Here is a 21563-nt window from a genome sequence, read left to right as displayed (position 1 = left end):
CAGTGCTGATACAAGGAAACAAATTCATGTCTTTCTATTGCATTTGTGCCACGAAAAGATTTATGGTTTGTTTGAATGACGAACCTGCAGCATGAAGACTACCACCAGAACAGTTATGAAAAGTGTCGCTGTCTCAAACAATTGGAAATCTAAGTCCATAGGGCACCCCATGAACCACCCAACCACCACACAAAACGGAATCTGCAGAAATCCAGGAAAAACGGAAAACTGTTGAGCAAGAAAGAAGAACGGACAAATTATATGAAAGCATGAACAGAATCAACACGACACCACATATATGTACCAAAAAAACAAATCATAGTAAATGTCAGTCTAAATACATATGATATTTGGTACTCACTCCAAACATAGATATCTGGGTTGATGAGCCAATTGCCACTCCTAAAGTTATATCCTGCATGAAACATTGAGGCAAAGTCAACAAGGAATGATAAATCATGAGTGATTCTACCGATTGGACAATCACTTACAAGCTTGTCTTTCATGGCGAACATAACAGCACCAGCATGCTCTGCTGCGTTCCCAACAATTGGGAGCAAAATAACACTAATAAACGCAACTGGGATGCTCATTGCAACAGATGCACCCTGGAAAAAAAAAATATAGAAACACAACACATTCCTCACAACAAACCCCACAAAAATACTATAAAATTTTCAAATCATCTAAAATTGGAGGTATAAATAATAGGATGAAAACTCTAGTACGATAAGACAATGATCTAACAAGATGAATTACCTCTATAGCATTAACTAAATATTCTGAGAGGGCTGAAATCACCACGGTTAGAATTGATAGCCATATTATGGATTCCCACTTAGAGATCTCAGGAGCCTCTTCATCATCTGAATTTTCTTCGGTGTGATTCTCTGACTGGTTTTGTACCAAATTCATATACACCATTAGATCACATATAGGAGAAAGTGCACAAACTCCACTTAATCAAATTCATCACGCACTTGAACAGTGAAAGCAAAAGAATTAGTAACACGGTTTGAGGTCCTTATTGGCAAAGACTTGTACCAACCTGATCAACTGAAATATATAAATTCTGCTGGCTTCTTAATTGAAAAAACAGATATGAAGCATAGGCTACGAGCATAATGCAGCTAGTGAATCTCAAAAGAGATAACTCAGACTTCCCATAGTGCAACTCTGTCCGAGTAGAGTGCAGTACTGCTGGAAAGAGCAGACCCATGACCGCCATCAATAGCAATCCAGAGTTCACTCCAGAAGTTGCCTGAGAATATAGAAACTTTGAACTTCAGTTGCTAGAAAAAGATATGGAAGATCGAATACAAAAAATAAAACCAAATAAACAAAGCACTCTTTTTTCACAGACGAAATATACCTTGTTGAACACTTGCTCCCTCTGTGAATGCACAAGTCCACCAGCAAAGAATGCGCATCCAAGCATGAGCAACATGTTCGATAGGATTGAGCCTAGTAAGGATTGTTGAACAACATGAATCATGCCTCTTTTCAGAGCATAAAATGATATTATCAATTCTGTTGCGTTTCCAAAGGTGGCATTTAAAAGACCTCCAACTGCAGAATTAAGTCATGATTGGAGTTATGGGTAACATTTTTGGATCAACAAAATGGATACTAATTGTAAAGTTAGTGTAACCGCTTTCAAATTTTAGGGTTAAATGTGAAAGGAAACATGTGATGCAGGTGAAGTACCGGTTGGATGAGGAAATTTTAGTGCTCAAACCAAACTTAAAAGCTACATGAAGACTGTGGAATCTGGCATTGATCAGTGACTCAAGCTTCAAGCTTTATGAAGACTTATGAAATGGAAAAAACGGATATTTGCATTAACAACATGCTTACCTGTTAGTCCAGTATAGCAAGCCAGTTGCCTGCACAAAAAGAAGCCAAGCTGTATTAGGAACTCAATAATGCATATTGATTGCAAGGTAAGTTGATATGGACTTCTGTCTCATGTGCTCGCAGATTAAACCCTAATATGCTAAAACACTAACAAATGTTGGATTCCACTCGTAACATTTCTGTTTGTAAACAAAGAGTATACATAGAGAGTGCAAGAAATCTTACTCCGTTGCATATCCTAATCGCTCAGCCAAAGGTATGATTCCCAACAAGCTTGAAAGAAAGACCCAACCCTGAAATGCTTTGAAATAATCAAATAAACTAGGCATACAATCGTGTGATGATCTGAGACCTTCGCACGCAGAAAAAGATAGTGAAAACTCACATGATGGCCGGTTAATTTATCAACCACGATTGCTAAAGGGCCAAAAGGCATGCGCAAAATAATTTTGGCAGAGAAAACTACAATCCTGATGCTATCGACCACACTATTCATGACATGGGGACAACAGTCATTTGCACCACCAGAATAAAGATCCCTGAGGGGAGCCTCATCCAATGAATGTTTCTCACCCCCAACTAGGCTCTGATCCTCGAACTCAAACACTGATTTGGGCTGTGTTGATCCCCATCTGTGGAGCCGAAATCTTGTTACCGAAGATTATCACTGCTACCAAAAGAAAATGCCTTTGATACCATATATAGCTAAAGAATTTATAACTGACCTCAGCATGGGAATTGATTTTTATTGTAGCTGCATCGTTGTTCCTACCATTGTTGTCGTTGTTGTTGTTGTTGTTGTTGTTGTAACGGTTATCAGAATCCATGAGGTGGAAGTAAAAACTCTATGCCAAGAAATCAACAAGAATTCCATCTCCGAACACGGGCATCGCTACTTCATCACATTCTCCACAATCAACACACATACATACAATGATAGAAATCAATTAATTTTATTTTTTTTTTTTTTTATTTTTTGTCAAGAACATGAATTTTACAACCCTAATAAAAAAATATCACGCATCAATATACATACATACATACATACATACATACATACATACATATATATTTGTATATTTATGTATGTATTCTTTACCTGTTTCTAACAAAACCCTAATGAAATTTTGGATAAGAACCCCAACAAACAAAACAAGAACCAGAATTATGGAAAGTAAAGAACTAACCTTGTGGTATAATGGAATTGCATATATAATATATATATTATATATATATATATATATATATATATATATATGCGTGTTTATATATAGATTCTCCAATGTGAACCCTAAAAAATCAGACCCAAAAGAACACATGCATGAGAAATGTACTTTTTGTCTAGAAAAGTTCTGGGATTCCTTCCAAAGTAAACAAAAAGAATGGAAGGCAGAAGATAAAAACAAAGGAGGTAGCTATTAAGTGCAAATTTGCAAATTGATGGTTTTGATAAAAGTGGAAATTAAACAGCTTTGACAGATATTGATACGCGAAATGTGATCCACAAGCATCTGAGGGAAACCCGCCATTTTCTCCCCAGCAAATATTAGTATCTCTCCTTTCCTATTTTCAGACATGCAAATGCAATGGTTTCTTTCTTCCTTTCTTTTGTTTTTCTTTCAACTCAATCACTTTAATTTATTCCGTTTTCATAGCAGAAAAAAGGTTGCACCGTTGACACGGACCAATCTCGCCACTCTCAAATTGCCATATTAAGCAGTTTTATTTTATATTTTCTATCAATATACACGATATCTTACATTAACAGCTAAAAATTTCTGGCAGAGCCACATAATTAAGCAACCATAATGTTTTGTATTGATCAACTCGTTATTCTTAAGAGTCAAACACATACATTTAACTCACAGATGTAAAGAAATACTATTGACAACAATTTTAACTTTTCATTTTTCAAGAAAAGTTTATGTACTTCCTAATTGACTATCCATTGTCACCAGCTAGTACTATGGCTAAAATGCAAGTTCCAACTCCAGATCAAAAAACGTAGGTTACAACGAATTGAAGATTTGAACTGATACATCAAGATTTTTAGTTGTTCGATCTTATTCATACTGGTTCGATAAAAAAACTCTTAAACCATTTTCAAAGGGGATGTCAAAAATGCCATATCGACATAATACAGTAACAAATGGCGTACCATTCACTCCAACTGAGATGTCAAAGCTGACATGAAAAAGAAAACTAAGCTGACAAAGACAAAGAAATGTCAAAATTGATGCTGCCTTCAAATGTGGTTTTTGTTATTTCCAAAGGCATTCCACTTGTCTTATCTTAAAATGTTAGCATATTTAAGTATTATTTTAGTATTTTTAAACTAACAACAACCCATGTCACATCCCGGCCCGGGCCCCCACCACATCCCGGGCTCCTCACCACATTCCGGGCTCGACTCAACTGTAGCACGATATTGTCCGCTTTAGGTCTCGACCATGCCCTCACGATTTTGTTTTTGAGAACTCACACGAGAACTTCTCAGTGGGTCACCCATCCTGGGATTGCTCTCGCACGAACTCGCTTAACTTCGGAGTTCCAATGGAATTCAAAGCTAGTGAGCTCTCAAAATGCCTTGTGCTAGGTAGAGATGGGAATATACATATAAGGCTTACAGGATCCACTCCTCTGGGCGATGCGGGATCTTATAATCCAACCCCTTTAGGGCGTCGACGTCCTCGTCGGCACACTCGCACCACACGACAGAGTTGCTCTGATACCAAATTGTTACATCCCGGCTCGGGCCCCCACCACATCCTGGGCTCGACTCCACTGTAGCACAATATTGTCCGATTTGGGCCCCAACCGCGCCCTCACGGTTTTGTTTCTGGGAACTCACACAAGAACTCCCTAGTGGGTCACCCATCCTGGGATTGATCTTGCGTGAACTCGCTTAACTTCGGAGTTTTGATGGAATCTGAAGCCAGTGAGCTCCCAAAATGCCTCGTGCTAGGTAGAGATGGGAATATACATATAAGGCTTATAGGATCCACTCCCCTGTGCGATGTGGGATGTTACAACCCAAATTTTATTATTTTGTTAAAAAAAAAAAAAACATAAATGAAGCAATAAATTTTTGGCATATCGGGTGGAAGGAAATATTGACAATATGTCAAAATACCAAGTCAGCCATCATATTTCAATTTGATGTTTTGAATTTGACATCTCATTTGGAGATGCTCTTATAGAGTTTTATTGTAAGGTTTAAATTGTCTTTTACAAGAGATTCAATTAAATGCATAAAAAACTATGGTCAGTTAAATAGACACAAGGCATGATTCTGGGAGGGTAAGCAACAATGTCTTAAAAACACGTCTGAGGTGTGCCTCGGCGACTTTAGAGGCTGGGCAGAAGTGAAAACGCCTCAGCCCAGTGTGCGTAGGCAAAAACTCACCTAGATGTGGTCAAGGCGCACCTTAGGGCCTCCATTCTCTTCTTCGCACAACACCACCAACCGAGCAGCACCGCCACCACCCAAAAAAAGGGAAAGTGAGAGTCATGGAGATTGTACTGAGAGAAAGAGAGTGGGTGGGGATGTAAGTGGACCATACAAATGCGATAAAATGAGTGGATATTAATGTGAGAGAGAGAGAGAGAGAAAGGAGAGGGTAAGTGAGAGTAAGGGAGAGTGTACCGAGAGAGAGTGGGTAAGGGATGTATGTGGACCGTATTAATGTCGTAAAATGAGTGAATATTAGTAAAAGAAAGAGAGAAGAGGGAAAGTGAGAGTGAGGGAAAGAGTGGGTGGGGGATGTATGTAGACTATATTAATATGTAAAATAAGTGGATATTAACAAAAGGAGAGAGAAAAGGGAAAGTGAGAGTGTACCGATGGAAAGAAAGTGAGCAGGGATGTATGTGAACCGTATTAATGTTATAAAATGAGTGGATATTAACGAGAGAGAGGAGCGAAAGTGAGAGTGAGGGCAAGTGTACTGAGGGAAAGAGAGTGGATGGATAATGTTTGTACAACATATTAATGTAATAAAATGAGTAGACATTAACAAGTGAAAGAAACTATTTGTTACTATCTCCTTTTTTTTCTTTTTTTTTTTAATTTTTATTTTTTTTTAATGTATGTGGACCATATTTGGATGAATGATTTATTTATTGTATGGGAATTAAATTTGTTTATCACTTGTGCACTTTTGAATGACAATGGATATTTGCTTACAAATTATTATATTTTTCATGTGGTAGGCCTATTTGACTGAACTGTATTTAGGACTAGAGAGGGAGAGAAGCCGACGGCAAGAACGAGAAGAGAGATTTAATTGTGAGATGTTGTTATCCCCCTATGCAATGCCTTTATTTATAGTAATAAGAGGGAGAATAAATCCTTCTTTTCCAAGGAATACAAGTCCTAATAGGGAAGAATAACTAGAATCAAATCTAATCTAGGATTTACACAATCACACTTAAACAAGAAGTTTATAACACTCCCCCTTGAGTGTGTAAATACTCAAGTAGATTCAGCATCATGTAGAGGTTGAGGAAGTTGACTCATCAGCACTGATTCTGGGAACACACTATTCTCAATAAGGTAGGAACTTGCATAAGGAAGTGAGTCTTACAAAAAACCATATGGCTATGGTTAAAACCCAAGTAGGGAAAAAAAACCCATAGTCTAAGGAAAAATGTGTGAGTAATGCAAAGTCAAATGAAATGTCTACGGGACATCATCAGGGATATGATCAACCCAAGGTGGGTGCCTTGTCAAAACCTCGTTAGGTAGCAAAAACCCAGTGGGAAAAATGCTCCTAATCGTAGGAAAAAGAGTACATTAAGATCAATCATGTATACTTAAGGATACTCCCCCTGAATTTGACACAATTCCAAAGAGAACTAGCAATGTTACAACTTAGAAAGTTTACGCATACCAGCTCCTTAAACAAGCTTCTGAAACATAATCTTCGGTAGTGATTTGGTGAAAAGGTTGGCCATATTATCTTGTGAACGGATTTGCATGACTTCAATGTTCTGATGCGTTTGTTGTTGATTTGAGAAAAAGAATTTCGGCTCAATATGCCTGGTGTTGTCTCCTTTGATGTAACTCTTCTTAAGCTGTTTGATGCATGTTGCGTTGTCTTCATAAATCATCGTCAAGACAACAGTGACGGAGTAATGATCGCATGAGCTTTGAATATGGCCCACAACTGCTCTCAACCAAAAGTATTCCCAAGTTGCTTCGTGCAAGGGAGAATTTCAGCATGATTAGACGAAGTGGCAACTAAAGTCTGTTTGGTTGACCTCCAAGAAACTACAGTGCCTCCAACAGTAAAGACATAACCTATTTGAAAGCACGCCTTGTGCGGGTCAGATAAGTATCCTACGTTAGCATAATTAACAAGGCGAGAATCGACATCCGTAGTACCCTTAAGGTAGTAGATTAAACAAGTCCACATCTGTAGCACCCTTAAGGTAGTAGAAGATGTCTTTGACATCAGTCTAATGTCTGGATGTTGGTGCATTACTGTATTATGCTAAAAGATTAACAGCGAATGAGATGTTGGGTCTAGTGTATTGAGCTAAGTATAATAAAACGCCTATCGCACTTAGATAAGGAACTTCAGGCTCCAAAATCTCTTCATCATCCTCATTCAGACAGAAATGATCTTGTTTTGCATCTAGCGATCGAATGACCATATGAGTACTCGAAGGCTTCGCTTTATCCTCATTAAAATGGCACAACACCTTCTGGGTGTTATTCGTTTGATGTACTAAGACTTCATCCGAATGGTGCTTTATCTCGAGACTAAGCCAATATCGAGTTTTTCGTAGATCTTTCATCTCAAATTCTGACTTCAGGTGTGCGGCAGTTCTCACGAGTTCTTGAAGAGTTCCAATGAGGTTCATGTCATCGACATATGCTGCAACTATCGCATTCCGCGTAGTTTGTTGTTCACATATCCCTAACTAGTCAAATACTCACTCAAATGATTATACGACATTCTTTCAAATTGCTTCAAACCGTAGAGTGAACGCTTCAACCGAATTGAGAGCGTGTTCTGGGGTTTGGAAATATTTGATCCAATCAATGTAAGTCATTCGAGAACTTTCATATAAATTTCTGTATCAAGATCCCCATAGAGATACGCAGTTACTACGTCCATCAGTTGCATACTTAGTTTTTCAGAAACTACCAAACTGATAAGGTAGCGAAAAGTAATCACATCCATAACGGGTGAATATGTTCCGTCATAGTCAATCTTGGGGTATTATGAGAAGCCTTGCGCAACAAGACGAGCTTTGTAATGCATAATTTCATTATTCTCATTACGTTTTCAAATGAAAACGCACTTGGCTTATGGGCTACATATGTGAAAGAGTAGGAGCTACATGTCCAAAAACCTTACATTTCGTAAGCGAATCGAGTTTAACTTGGATTGCTTGTTTCCAGTTTAACCAATTAGTTCTACATCGACATTCATTAACGAAAAGGGATTCAATGTCATCGCTCAACATTATCTTAGTAGCTACTGCATATGCTAATGCATCGTCGACGATCATCTCATTTCTACACCAAACATCATCCAAGCTATCATAATGGATTGAAATCTCACGATTCTCGGGAGGTAGATTCGTCTCTTTAAGAACACTTCCATAATCTAGAATTTCCTTATGAGTTGGATAGAATGAGTAGGTGACATTCGGATTCACAGTAGGTTCTTTAGGTGCATGTTCCGTGGATTTCCTCTTTCGGAGGTGTGAATCATTTAAACCAAGAGGTTTGCCACGCTTTTGTGTAAGGGCAGAAGATTGGCTAGCTGATAATGTATGTGGATCAATCAAGGTGGAGTCCCAAGCCTCCAGGAGGAAAGTTCGTCGTACATTTGGTACATCTATCTTTGCAGGCACATTCGCAGCTGGAATATGTGATCTTGTCACTCGCGCTAAATCAGTGAAACATCTGGCATGCTTTAAACTATGATCTGGAGATCTAATATGTGATGCACATAAGTCTCGAACTGAGTGGTGTGGGGATATAAATGAGACAAAGTAGGAGTCATCCACGATAATTCGCATTGTTCTTCAGGAACGTTGACGTTCTTATCTCCCCCTAACGACAGAAAGACTGTCTCATAGAAGTGACAATCCGTGAAACAAATCGTAAACAGATTGCCTGTCAAAGGTTCTAAGTAATGAATGATTGAATGAGAATCGTATCTGACATAAATACCCATCTTTTGCTGAGGCCCCATTTTTGTACGTAAGGACGGCAAAATCGGCACATAGACTGCACAACCAAAAAACAAGTAGATGTGATATGTCGGGTTTGTATCCGTTAACCAACTGAAGGGTGCTATATGGTTGGGTTGCAACAAGCCTTAAGCTGACCAACATAGCTGCGTGCAATATTGTATGGCCCCAAACAGCGATCGGGAAGCTTGGTACGTATGACCAATGATCAAGCAATCATTTGTAAGCACTTAATAAATACCTCTGCCAGGCCGTTTTGGGTATGAACATAGGGTATTGGATGTTCAAGATCAACCCCAACCGACATGCAATAGTCATCAAAAGTTTTAGATGTGAATTCTCTAGCATTATCCAATCGAATAGATTTGATAGGATAATCAGGGTAGTGAGTCATGAGCTTAATAACCTGAGCCAACAGTTTGGAGAATGCAGCATTCCTTGTGGACAACAAGTGCACGTGTGACCAACATGTGAAAGTGTAAACCAAAACCATAAAATATCTAAATGGTCCGCAAGGAGGGTGAATTAGTCCACAAATGTCCCCCTGAATCCTTTGTAGGAAAATATGAGGATTCGAACAAATCTTATCATAAGAAGGCTTAATAATAAGTTTTCCCATAAAGCAGGTTTAACATGCGATTCCTTGAATCGAACTTGAGCTTCCGGTTAATAGATGCCCATGTGAAGATTTGGGGATACGACGCATCGCTGTTCGTCCAGGGGTGTCCCAAATGATCATGCCACAATGTAATTTCATGCGCAGTCCTAAAGGTAGGGCCAGCCATATAATGGCTTTCTATAGGGCGTATAGTTATAGTATACAGACCACTCGGGATATGCTTCATCTTCTCTAGAATACGCTTCTGGCCATATTCGTAGGAAATTATGCATAGAAATTCAACTTCATTTTCTACATAGGTTTCAGCGTGGTAATTATTGTCTCTAATGTCTTTGAAACTCAGCAACGTTCTTTCGAAATGTGGAGAATAAAGTGTCTCATCAATGGTCAAAATTATACCATTGGACAACATTATACGTGTCTTACCGTATCCTTCGATCAAGTTGGATGGGCCTAAGAGGGTTGTCAGAGGTGCATTCTTAGGTATGAAGTTAGTGAAATAGATGCGTTCACGTAAAACGGTGTGTGTGGTTGCACTATCTACCAGACAACTAACTTTCCCACTAGTCATACCTAGAATAAAAATTAATTTGAATCGGTCACATGCATAAAAGTTCTAAAAATAGATATCCATTCAAAATAATTTAAGTATTCAATGATGGTAATTAATAAACTTAATATCCAAAAACAAATCACCAACAAATAATCCAAATATAAAAGAAAATTGTTCAAAAATTAAACCAAAAAACAAGGAGGGTTCGGCCACTAGGTGGAATTCGGCCCCATTCTCTAAATTTCAACTAGAAAAATAGTTTATGTCTAAGATTCTAACTTCCATAGGGGTAATAGCCCCTTGAAAGTTAGAAACCTCCATCTTGGTACTCTCCGGTTCATCCACTTGCACAGAGTTTGATTTAAACTTCTTACAACGTGAATGATATTCAGCTACAACCTTCTGAGAAGCATGACAAACACGGGACCAATAGTCATTTGAACCACAACGATAGCACATGTCCGCATCCATGGTTTCAGGTGCATTGCCCTTATTCTTGAAGTTTGGGGCCTTATGAGCGAGGTTATTGCACTTCTGGGCTCAATCTCCTCCCTTAGATGGGCTTTGGCTCTGCTGACCTTGACAGGATGGCTTCTGGCCGCCTCTACCACACCTATTATGGCGTTTGTTTGTGCTATAGTGTGCTTCAGGAACAGCAGTCGCCCCAGTAGGTCGAGTTTGATGATTTTTCATCAACAACTAATTCTACTTTTTAGCGAGAAGTAAAACAAAGATCAAATCCGAAAACTTAAAGAACTTCTGAGCACTATATTGTTGTTGCATGACAATATTAGTAGCAGAAAAGGTCGTCCAAAAGATCCTCTTCGGTCAAGGTCTTAGAAGACTTGAGAAGTGATCGGATTCAACAAAGTTTAGAATTATATTCATTCACATACTTAAAGTCTTGGAAGCGCAAATGATGCCAGTCATGTCTTGTTTCAAGCAAGAAGATGTCATTTTGGTGATCAAAACAATTAGCCAAAGCGAGCCAGAGTTCTCATGGATCTTCCCTAGCAAGGTACTCGGTTTGCAGTGCATCATGAATATGTCTTCGGATGAAGATCATGGCAGTGGCTTTCTTAGCTTCATGAACTGGGTTATCCATCTCATCCTCAATGGCGGGACACAAATTCTTTGCAATGAGGTGGAGCTTCACATCTTGGACCCATTTGAGGTAATTTCTTTTAGAAACCTCCAAAGCTGTAAAGTTGAGTTTGTTCAAATTCGACATGTTCCTATCACAAAATAATGGACAAGATGTGGTTTGGTAATGGAGAAAAATCAATTCATTCACATAGGAGTAGAACATTCGGGTTCTAATAGACATTTATTGGTTTAAATTCGCATGAAAAAACTTCGGTTTGTCATGGGTGATGTTTTTAAGGAAAACTTTAGGTTTTCAAACAAGGCATGTTTCTAGAAACTTCAGGTTTCGAAATAATTATGAACTTCAGGTTCATATGTTCCTGCAAACAAACGCAAATATATATACAGAAATATGCAACAAGAAAATATGCAAATAGAACTTCAGGTCTATAATTATAATTGAATTAATTATTTGGACTTCGGGCCAAATTTAAAGTGTGGGTGAAAAATTATAAAACCTAAAGTGTCTAAAAATAATAGACAACTAATACTCAGGGTCCAAAAACATGGACCAAAGTCCACGGGTGGGCTGAGCAAAATTGTACTATGGTCTAGGCCCAAAAACTAGGCTTAGATAGACACGGGCTGATCAGGCCCCAAACACAATTTAAGCTGCAAGCCCATTAGCAACAACCGGGCTGCAAAAACCAGGTCCAAAAAACAATGGCCCAAATGGGCACTGATCAGATGCAGGTACACCAATGTACTAGCTGCAGGCTGGGATGGCGTGTATGCGAAACATGGATACACCAGCACGGGACTGGGATCCGGTGCATCGCGGGCATTTGAAATCAAATCTAATCTATGATTTATACAATCACACTTAAACAAGAAGTTTATAACATTTCATATAAAATTATATATAATATATATTTTAAAAATTTAGGTCTCGTGAGGTTTCACCTCAAGGCTTTCTCCTAGGCGGGGCTATCCATGAAACGCCTTGCCTACGCCTTTGCCTTTTAAAACATTGGTCAACGGTTACCTTGTGTTAGGGGGTGAGCAAAAATGTACTCAAAATTCTTAAGCAAGTTCTTAAGAACATTTAACTATGCACTCAAGTTCTTACAATCGATTCTACTCACCCCTAATTTGCATGTAACAGAAAATAATAAAATATCACATCAGCCAAAATTTTTACTTAAACATCTTTCAAACAATCCAATGTTTCATTTTTTTTTTATAGTGCCTCCAAAAACATTACGTTTTTATAGGGTGAAGTTAATATAATTACCCAGTTTAGGGATAATTTAAAATGGTGTTAATCTTTTAAAATTTCCAAATAATTATCTAACATTTTAAAAATTGAAGCGTTAAGTGAGGAACTTGACAAGTGTTACAGTGAGATTTTACCTTGACGTCATTTATAAAGCTCTAACTCCCCAAATTGATTCCTTTAAACTAGACAAAGTTAGCGTTTAATTTGGTTGAAAGGGCTCAAATTGAGGATTCAAAATTCTAAAATATGAAAATTAGCCTCAACATTTGTCCATATCATTACTTAAATTTGATGACATTGTCACTTAACAGTAGTGATGTTATCACTTTACGTTGGTGACCTAACGAGTCTTTATATTTATAAATGTTTTGTGGTTATTTGAAATATTTTAGTTATTCGTACTTCTTTGTTTTTTTAACCATAAAGGTTGGGACTAATTTGAAATCACATTAGAGGTTGGTTAGTTATTCGTACTTCCCTGTTTTTTAACCATAACAAGCAGTTGCTAGCTATAATTGGTGTATTTGTGTTAAGTTACCAAAAACAAAAAACGAAAAACAAAAAACAAAAATTGTGTTAATTATGACTAGCCCATCTTTTAGTTTAGAACAAACATAACCCTTAAGAGTAAAATAATGTTGTTAAGAAACAGTAACAATTAAACTCTTATTATTTATTTAAAATATAAGTTCATCCGAGTTCATTTTTGATTACATAATAACAGCCAAACTCAATCAAACCAAAGATAACTGATTAATGGACTATACTAATCATTCCATTTATAGCATCTGTCGTAATTGTTGGTGTCCCAGTTCCACAGGAATGGATGGCCTTCAAACACAGCCCAATTACATGTTCCACAATAGTCACCATCTCTAAAGTTATCATATATATCGAACCATTGAAATGCACCTGGCCATTCAAAACTGCAGTAGAATTTTGTTACTGTGATGAAGCTAGGTTTGAAGTGGAATTGAAAGCTGGCGTTCGGTGGAAGCGTTTGGAGACCAAGATCATCGTCCCCGGATTTGCAGTGAAGGTTGAGGGTCTGGCCTTTCTCCAAAGAGTTTGTGATCTTAACAGGTTTTGTCTCGACTGCATCACAAATGGTAACTGTGAACAAAACCAGCGTGACTAGCAGCAGTACTGCACTTCCGTTGAACCAACCCATGCTATACATATAGCTTGTTAATTTGAAGAAAATCAAATTTTTTTTGGGTGTGAAAACACTAGGATGAACCATGCTTTAATAGTTGCTAGCTAGAGGTACCATCCACAAGGTCTCACATTTGCTTTAGTGCAATTTTTTGGCCAGGTACATTTGCTAGCTAGTTCTTTATTTATAAAATTATGGTAATAGATCGATTCACGTATAAAATTAATTTTGTTAGACTAATTTACAGTTGTGGAAAGACATTTAGTTTTTCATAACAATGAATTTAGTTAAAAATGTTGACGAGCCTAGTAGTTGTCATGTAATTGAAGGTCTGAATTCTACTAACAAAATTATCTTGCAGTAATTTTTTTTTATACAAGCGATATTATTGTACTTTAAGCCTATATAAATTTGATGAATAGAATTCAAACTCAAATGCATACGATCTAACACATAAGCTCTATGTAATGTGGCTACGATTAAATATACATTTGGTAATTTAGTCATAGGAGTACAAGTGATTTTGAAAATCATGTACAGCTAGCTGAGAATACTTGGTAATTCTAGGAATGAGGAAATATAAAAGGAAAATACTAGGTAGATCATCAGTGAACATGTTTGGCAAGGTCCGCTTACAGGTAAGAGGTCCTTATTGCTGGTAAGGGGATGTCCTATACACCGCTTCATGCCACATCATGTTCTATTCTACTTGGATGTCCCAAGCTTTCGTGGCACAACACGTGTTAAGTGGAGTAAAATTAGTCCAAATGGTACAATTGAACAACATTGGTAGAGGCACGGATAAGTGCATAACCAATGATTTCTTCCATTAAACAGAAGTAGATTCTACAAGATTGAGGTTCGAGAAAACTATCCATTATTCTTGTCAACCAAGAAGCTTTAGCCATCAAGGATTTCCTTTCGTACATCACATTAGCACCTTTTCACTTCTTGTGTACAAGGCGGGCCGTGAGGATAGCCAAAGTAGGCGCCCGCTTAGGGCCTCTACTTCGGAGGCCCTTAATTTATATATAATTTCTTAAAATTGAAACTCAATAAAAATATCAAAAAATAAATCATAGGGAAATGAAAAAGAATTGGTTGAAAAATTAGATTATGTAAACTTAATTAGCACATTGCGTCTAATAATGCAGGTGTGTAATATTGAAGTAACGTTTGTATATATATTTTTTATATTAATTTTTAATAATATTTAATGTAGAAATAGATTTTTTTTCATGTACTTAGCGAATTTTTTAAATATATATCAACGTACAAAGGATCGAGGATCAGAGAACTCTAGTGCCCCACTTCGAAGGCTTGCCTAGGGTCCACAAATTTTCAGGGCTGCTTGTGTAATTTTGTGAAAGGGATGTATCAATGTCATAATCTTGAAGCATGTTAACGTTTCAGATATCGACTCTGTGAACATGGTAAGATGTGAAGTGAACAATTGGCAAAAAAACTTTATTTGAGATAGAAGTTGAGCATCTACAGAGCAAATTCGTCTCTTCCTCATTAACTACATCGTAGTACCGTGAAATGTACATTACATGAACAGTAGACAGAACGGCTCAAAGTACTTGCTAAGTTGCTAGAGCTGCATCTCAGCCCCGTAACTCAAAAGAACCTTCGCTCTTGGCATTAAACGAGTGGAAAAGAAGGAGGCGGCTAGATTACTGTTCCACTAGGAATCAAGGCATCCTTGATCACTGTGACAATCCCGCTCTTTATGAAATATCCGTCTGTTTCTCTTGCTGCTTCTTGCACATTGTCGCTATTGATAATCTGTAGTTCATACTCGTCGATGGTCAGTTTCATAAAGATAAAATGTAAAATGTTTTGAGTGATCAGCTAAGAAGAATAAAGTTCTAATTTGAATGTATGTCGAACCAGACAGTGCATCGAATGTAAGCGGAAAATAGGTAGTACATATAGGAGGCGGTTTTCTGTATCCATTTAAGAAGTTTCAAATTGGCTGTCCATAAAATTTAGACTTAAAATTAATAAAAAAACTGAAAAAAAATCATATTAAGATGATACTATGCTTACCTTAACATTCTCTCCAATTCGCGCATTCTTATCAATCACAACAATTGCATAGAAAGGTCAAACGAACAATGACAGTATTTCTAAGGAAAGTCCATTCATCTCTATAAAACAAACAAAAAATGTTTATACGGTCATGTCTTGACTTGAAATAAAAAGCAGCAAGTGCTAAATCTACAGCAGGTTTTACCTCATAGTAGTCAGCTCCCATCAGTAATGTGTCTTCAATGACAGCACCCTCTGCTATGCAAGACCGAAGTCCAACGACTGAATGGTGAATTTTACAGTTCTGTGTTTATGTAAAAGATAGGATTGGGTTAAAGAGCAGGAATGAAATAGGTTATACTGATCCCCGTTTCTTGCAACGATAGCACATAGATGCAAGTTTTTCTGAAATTGAAGAGAACACGGGACTATGATGTGGCATCATAATGAAACAATTTAGCAAAATGCTGAATGTTTCTACAAAGAACTTACCTTTATTACACATCCCTCGCCAATAACACTATCTGTGACATCAGCATCAAGCATTTTCGATGGAGGTAAATACCGAGGTTGGGTTTAGATAGGGGATGAACGATCATAAAAGCTACAGTATAAAGTTCAAAATTAGGCCAGAATACTAAATCCAGATCAAACTGAGAGCATAACATATGAATTGGCCAAACAAAACAGGAATACAAACAAGTTATAGAATAAAAGGTACCTGAAATATGGAACTGGTTTTTTTGTTATCCCCAAGTTTGCATTGTAGAAAGCCTCAATGGTACCAATATCTTCCCAGTAGCCATCATACAAATAAGCTTGAACCTGTAGGCATTAATAATTAGTATTCCGGGGGCTGAATATCTGGATGAAGGGTAGCAGGGGACAGAAAGTGTGGAACTGGGAAATATTTAGCAGACCATATAAAATCAATTTAGGATACTATCTTTTTCAGTACAAAGGGATTTGTTCAGTTTCGAATGAAAGATATTTGCAATTATGTAATACCAACAACTATTCCAATCTTTTCCACCTCTTTTGATTGATCTTTCGTAGAAATTACAGAACAAAATATATGAATGAAAACTTACTCTCAAACCAATGGAAGTTGCGCCTGGAATAACTTCACTCCGGAAATCATTTGCACCAGGAAACTTGTCTCGAAGTAGATCTAACATGACATTTTTGCTCACAACATATATACCCATGCTGGCAATATAAGGCATCTCTTTAGCTCTCTCATCATCAAGACCCAGGATAGTTGTATCAACCTATATAACAAACAACATTTTGCATCAATAATCAATCACACACCTAAACCCACAAGCGTTTGAAGTTCAAAATGAAACGCATACGTAATGCACTAAATAATGAAAAACAATCTGCAAGTGGATCGTTCACCTTCATAGCTTTGAGTTGCTCCCCTTTTGGTTTCTCAGCAAACTCAATAATCCTTCCCTCTTCATCAATCTTCATCAAACCAAAGGCGGTAGCGCGCTTCTCATCCATGGGCAGAGCAGCCACAGTGATGTCTGCATCAGTTTCTCTATGCGCCTGAATAAACCTCTCATAGTCCATCCTATACAAATGATCCCCAGCAAGAACCAAAAATTCCAACACATTGTGCTCCTCAAACAACCACAAGTACTGTCTCACGGCATCCGCAGTACCCTGTAAAGCACCAAAACCAAATATCCCAACTCAAAAACCAATAAAAACAAAAAATCCAAGCTCAAAAACCAATCAAAACCCGATTTCCAACACAACCCCACATTTGAAACAAGCTTTTTAATCACCTGAAACCAATTGGGATTCTCAGGGCTCTGCTGGGCAGCAAGAACCTCAACAAAGCCTTCATTTTTGTAGCCACCCATATTAGTAGCATAAGCACGAGAAAGATGGCGATTGAGCGAAGCGGAATTGAACTGGGTCAGCACATAGATCTTGGACACGTTGCTGTTGAGGCAATTACTGACTGGGATATCGATCAGCCTGTAGTTTGCTCCCAATGGAACAGCAGGCTTCGCACGCTTCTTGGTCAATGGGTAAAGCCTCGTCCCAGCTCCCCCACCCAGGATAATCCCCAACACACTCTACACATTAACACAAACAAAATTCCCAAAATTTCAATCCAAACAAGAACACATTATGCGAATGCATAGAAACAAAAACACCATATGCGACAGAGAGGGAGAGAAATGAATCACTTACCCGGCTCGCATCGGGATCAAGACACGTCTGGGAGTTCTTGGAATCGGAAACAGCCTTCGGAGAGACAACCAGCGGCGGGACTCTGTGAGTTGGGCATTTCCTCATACAGGTGCTGGGGGCGGGGATTTTGGTCCCGGAGAGATGAGAGCCGCTGAAGGAGAGGCGGCTGATGTTCTGGGTTTGCTTCGAGTTCGGCAATACCGACGATCGCGACGTGAGCACTCCGCTCGCTGCCATTGAAGAGGACGCCATGTAACAAGAAATTTTGAGAGTTGCAGAGGTTGACAGTGGAGTGTTTGGGACTGGCAGCTGAGATTTGATGATATTTCGGGACCCTTTACCCTTTTCATCTTAGTGTTAATTACGCAACCCAACGTCAAATCTGAGAGCATGGGAGTGAGGGTATTATGGACCTTTTACAAGATGTTAAGTTTACTAGTTATTCGACGGTAGTAAAGGAGTAAAAAAAAATCTGCACAAATCGCGAGTATTTAAACAAGTGGACATCATTAAAAGTCAGGTAACGGTGGATGCATCAGCGGAAGTTGCGTGTCCAGCTGATCCGTAATATTATTCCAGGAAAAGCAGCCCATGCACCTCTTCATTTCTAAGTAGCTTCCCACTTTCCCCCATTTTCTTCTTATTAGTTTGCCAATGCAATCCTTTGTTTTATTTGCACACTTAATAGAGTTTAATAACTAGCTACCTGCAGTTTGTTGGCTTCCATTCCTTCCAATCCGTAAGTAGTAATTAGACTACATTAATTTCATTGCTTAGTTTTTGTTTGTTTAGATACTACATATGATATGCTCCACCGAATCACAGGTGGAACATGGCACAAGGTCTTTGGGAGACCATGGCACAAGGTGTTTCGGCGGCCATGTCACGCGTGTTTCATCCATTAGTGCCCAATACAAGCACAGGTGCGTCTGTCCCTCCTTGCCAAAACAACAGGGAAAAAATGAAAAATCCTTTCCTATTTCATTATCTAATTAAATAATTGTCTATACTTTTTTCTTAAGAAAATGCTACGATACTATGTTTTCATGCCACATTTGTGTGTCATCTAGTATTTAAAATATCAATATAGGTGGAAATATTAAATACAAATTTATAAAAATATTAATATCGGTTGCCTTCAAAGAAAATGTCGAAAATTTGTTAAAAAACGTAAGAATTTAAAATAATACTTTAAGGAATGTCATATCAAACCATACTTCGAACTTATAGTGCAAGGGCAACACTCATCTTCACCTCCGTCCGCAGATATGCACGATTTTAGTTCCATGTAGAAATATAAATCCTTGAATTAATTTGATACAATGTACAAATCTAACTCCTTGAATTAATTTGGCGATTTTGGTTCTGATTTTGTCTCATTTAGTCTCAGTTCACTCCCATTGATTTCGATGACCTGAGACTAAATGAGACAAAAAATTGCAATTTCAGGGGCAAAGCGAGACAAAACCAGTTTCAAAGAGTAAAGTAAGACTACATGGTAGTTTCAAAGGGGGGGGGGGGGGGAATTCAATTAATAAGCCAATAATTTATTGTTACATATATGTACTAGCTTTTAGGGATTACGTGACTCTTTGTCCAACGTTACATCTTCAAACTTGGTATGCTCCAATACTAATATCGTTTTTTGTATCCATATAACTTTCATTAAGGATATCTAAGTCATTTTATTAAGGGTAAATCTCAGTTTACTACCCTCAAGTTTTGTGGTTTTCAACATTTAGTACATGAAGTTTTTTTCGTCCCAGAGTCATACCTAAAGTGTTAATTTTAGGACAGTCTCGTACATCCGTTAGTCTGGTTGTTAAGTCTCCTGTTAACTGATGATGTGGCGTCTATGTGGACAATGACTGGCCGTCACGTGTCATTAAGGGGTCCACGTGGAAATTAAATTTTCAAAAAAAAAAATTTTTTTCTCACCCAAATTTAAAATATTAAAATAATTAATTAAATAAAAGTCTTAAAAAAAATAAATAAAAAAAACAAGAAGAAGAAGAAGAAATCCAGAACCCCCTTCGTCTTCCCCACCCCGTCCATCCCCTCCACCCTGTCCACGGCTCCACCCCTCCATCCCATCCACCCCTCCCACCCACTGACACCCTTCCCCTTCCCTAATACCCATCTTTACCACCAAGCCTTTTCTCCTTCCCCAAAAACCTAAAATTTACATCGCTGATATCTCATATCATACGACCTCTAGCGAATGGTAGCACCTACCATATCCTTACTCTCAATCCCTCTAAACCAATCCCAGCTCTTAGATCAATGATATTCAACACACCTCTGCGCAGTTTGCCACCGAGTCTTGGATCTAGATCGAACTGATCCAGATCGGCATGGGATAACAGTTGCATCGATGGAAAAGAACGACGAGATCTTGTCACTGGCATCACAGAGGTAGAACGGTCGGATTACAGTGACAGTGGTGGTGCCGCCGACTCAGAACAAAACCCTAACCCTAGCTTTCCTGTCATCAAGTAAACAGCAAGGGCGAAACAGCGATGGAGGAAGGGAAGATTGCTGGAGCAAGGGGCGACAGTGGTGTTGATCAAGGTGTGGGGGGAGAGGTACTTGGAGCTGAGCGATGAAAGAAGGGAGGGAGGGAGGGACGGGGTCAGGGGTTGAGGTTGGGCCCAAAAACTTTTTTTAAAATTTTTTAATATTTATGTGGGCCCCTATGACACGTGGCACCTAGTCACTGTCCATGTGAGCGCCAAGTCACTAGTTAACGTTTGATTTAACAGTAAACTTAATGGATGTATGAAAGTGTCCAAAATTATGACTTTATATACCACTTTGGGATAACAAAAACTTCATGTATTAAATGTTGAAAACAAAAAAAACTCCAAGGTAGTAAACTGAAATTAACCTTTTTTTTTTAAATACACCTTTATTAAGTAATAATCTTCCTATACTTATAAAATTGGTTTTGTCATAACATTATTACTATACAGAGATTTTACTGTAAATGAGTCTCCTGCAATCATATTGGGATCACTTTTCCCTTGCACAATCCCACACACTTAATCAATCTTGAGCATTGTAGTAAACTGTAAATGATCCCAAGGACATATAATGTGTAATTATACCATAAATTTTATAACCATATTCATATTCATATTCATGTGCATTTAGCATTATTTTTTATTGTTTGAAGGCTTTTTAGCCAAAATAGTCCTGGAGATTTGAATGACTCATCACTTTGGTTCCTAAGATTTGAAATCGATAGATTTGGTCCCTGAATTTATCTACAAATAATTATTTTGATCATTCCTTGAAAAATCTCCATAAAATAAGGATAAAATAAAAAAAATATCCTCAAATTTTGTCAAATCATTTTGGCCTATTATTTATTAAATTGAGGGTATTTTTTTTTTATCATTTTGATTCTTATTTAACATGATTTTTCACCGAATAACCAAAATGATTAATGATGGACAATCTCAGGGACCCACTTCCATTGATTTTAAATCTCAGGGACCAAAGTTTGCAAATCTCAATAACTATTTTGGCTACAAAGCCTTGTTTGAACATATTT

General features: G+C 37.9%; 2 protein-coding genes and 1 pseudogene across 3 annotated transcripts in view; 1 reads left to right on the top strand and 2 right to left on the bottom strand.

The window, feature by feature from the left end:
• Nucleotides 1-21563, top strand: part of LOC148689375 (uncharacterized) — a 40006-nt pseudogene that overhangs the window by 11325 nt on the left and 7118 nt on the right. The gene's annotated exons all lie outside the window — the stretch shown is intronic.
• LOC148689376 (vacuolar cation/proton exchanger 3-like) lies at nt 61-10712 on the bottom strand. Its single transcript, XM_088689384.1, has 11 exons — nt 10557-10712; nt 2583-2702; nt 2243-2473; nt 2083-2150; nt 1858-1886; nt 1373-1569; nt 1049-1261; nt 760-894; nt 492-608; nt 362-415; nt 61-201 (listed from the first exon to the last, which is right to left on the bottom strand). Exons 1-11 carry the CDS (start codon nt 10710-10712, stop codon nt 61-63), a joined length of 1461 nt encoding a protein of 486 aa, XP_088545510.1.
• LOC137707533 (glucose-1-phosphate adenylyltransferase small subunit, chloroplastic/amyloplastic) lies at nt 15216-18381 on the bottom strand. Its single transcript, XM_088689155.1, is given in 9 exon segments — nt 15216-15550; nt 15815-15870; nt 15965-16100; nt 16289-16400; nt 16518-16621; nt 16888-17067; nt 17198-17467; nt 17593-17889; nt 18008-18381. Coding segments are annotated over 9 exon segments (1524 nt in total). The 5' UTR covers nt 18260-18381; the 3' UTR covers nt 15216-15433.

Source organism: Pyrus communis, chromosome 17, assembly GCF_041283825.1.
Source record: "Pyrus communis isolate YQ-2024b chromosome 17, ASM4128382v1, whole genome shotgun sequence".
Classification (NCBI taxonomy): Eukaryota; Viridiplantae; Streptophyta; class Magnoliopsida; order Rosales; family Rosaceae; genus Pyrus; species Pyrus communis.
This window is presented reverse-complemented; position numbering and strand designations above follow the sequence as displayed.

What these genes read in the sequence shown, in the direction of transcription:
- LOC148689376 (XM_088689384.1), bottom strand. Translation starts at nt 10,712, where the DNA reads ATGGATGCGGACATGTGCTATCGTTGTGGTTCAAATGACTATTGGTCC. An exon ending in ATAAATTAACCGGCCATCAT is followed by an intron (nt 2,151 to 2,242) that starts GTGAGTTTTCAC and finishes AAAGCATTTCAG; the next exon opens with GGTTGGGTCTTTCTTTCAAG. An exon ending in CGATTAGGATATGCAACGGA is followed by an intron (nt 1,887 to 2,082) that starts GTAAGATTTCTT and finishes CTTTTTGTGCAG; the next exon opens with GCAACTGGCTTGCTATACTG.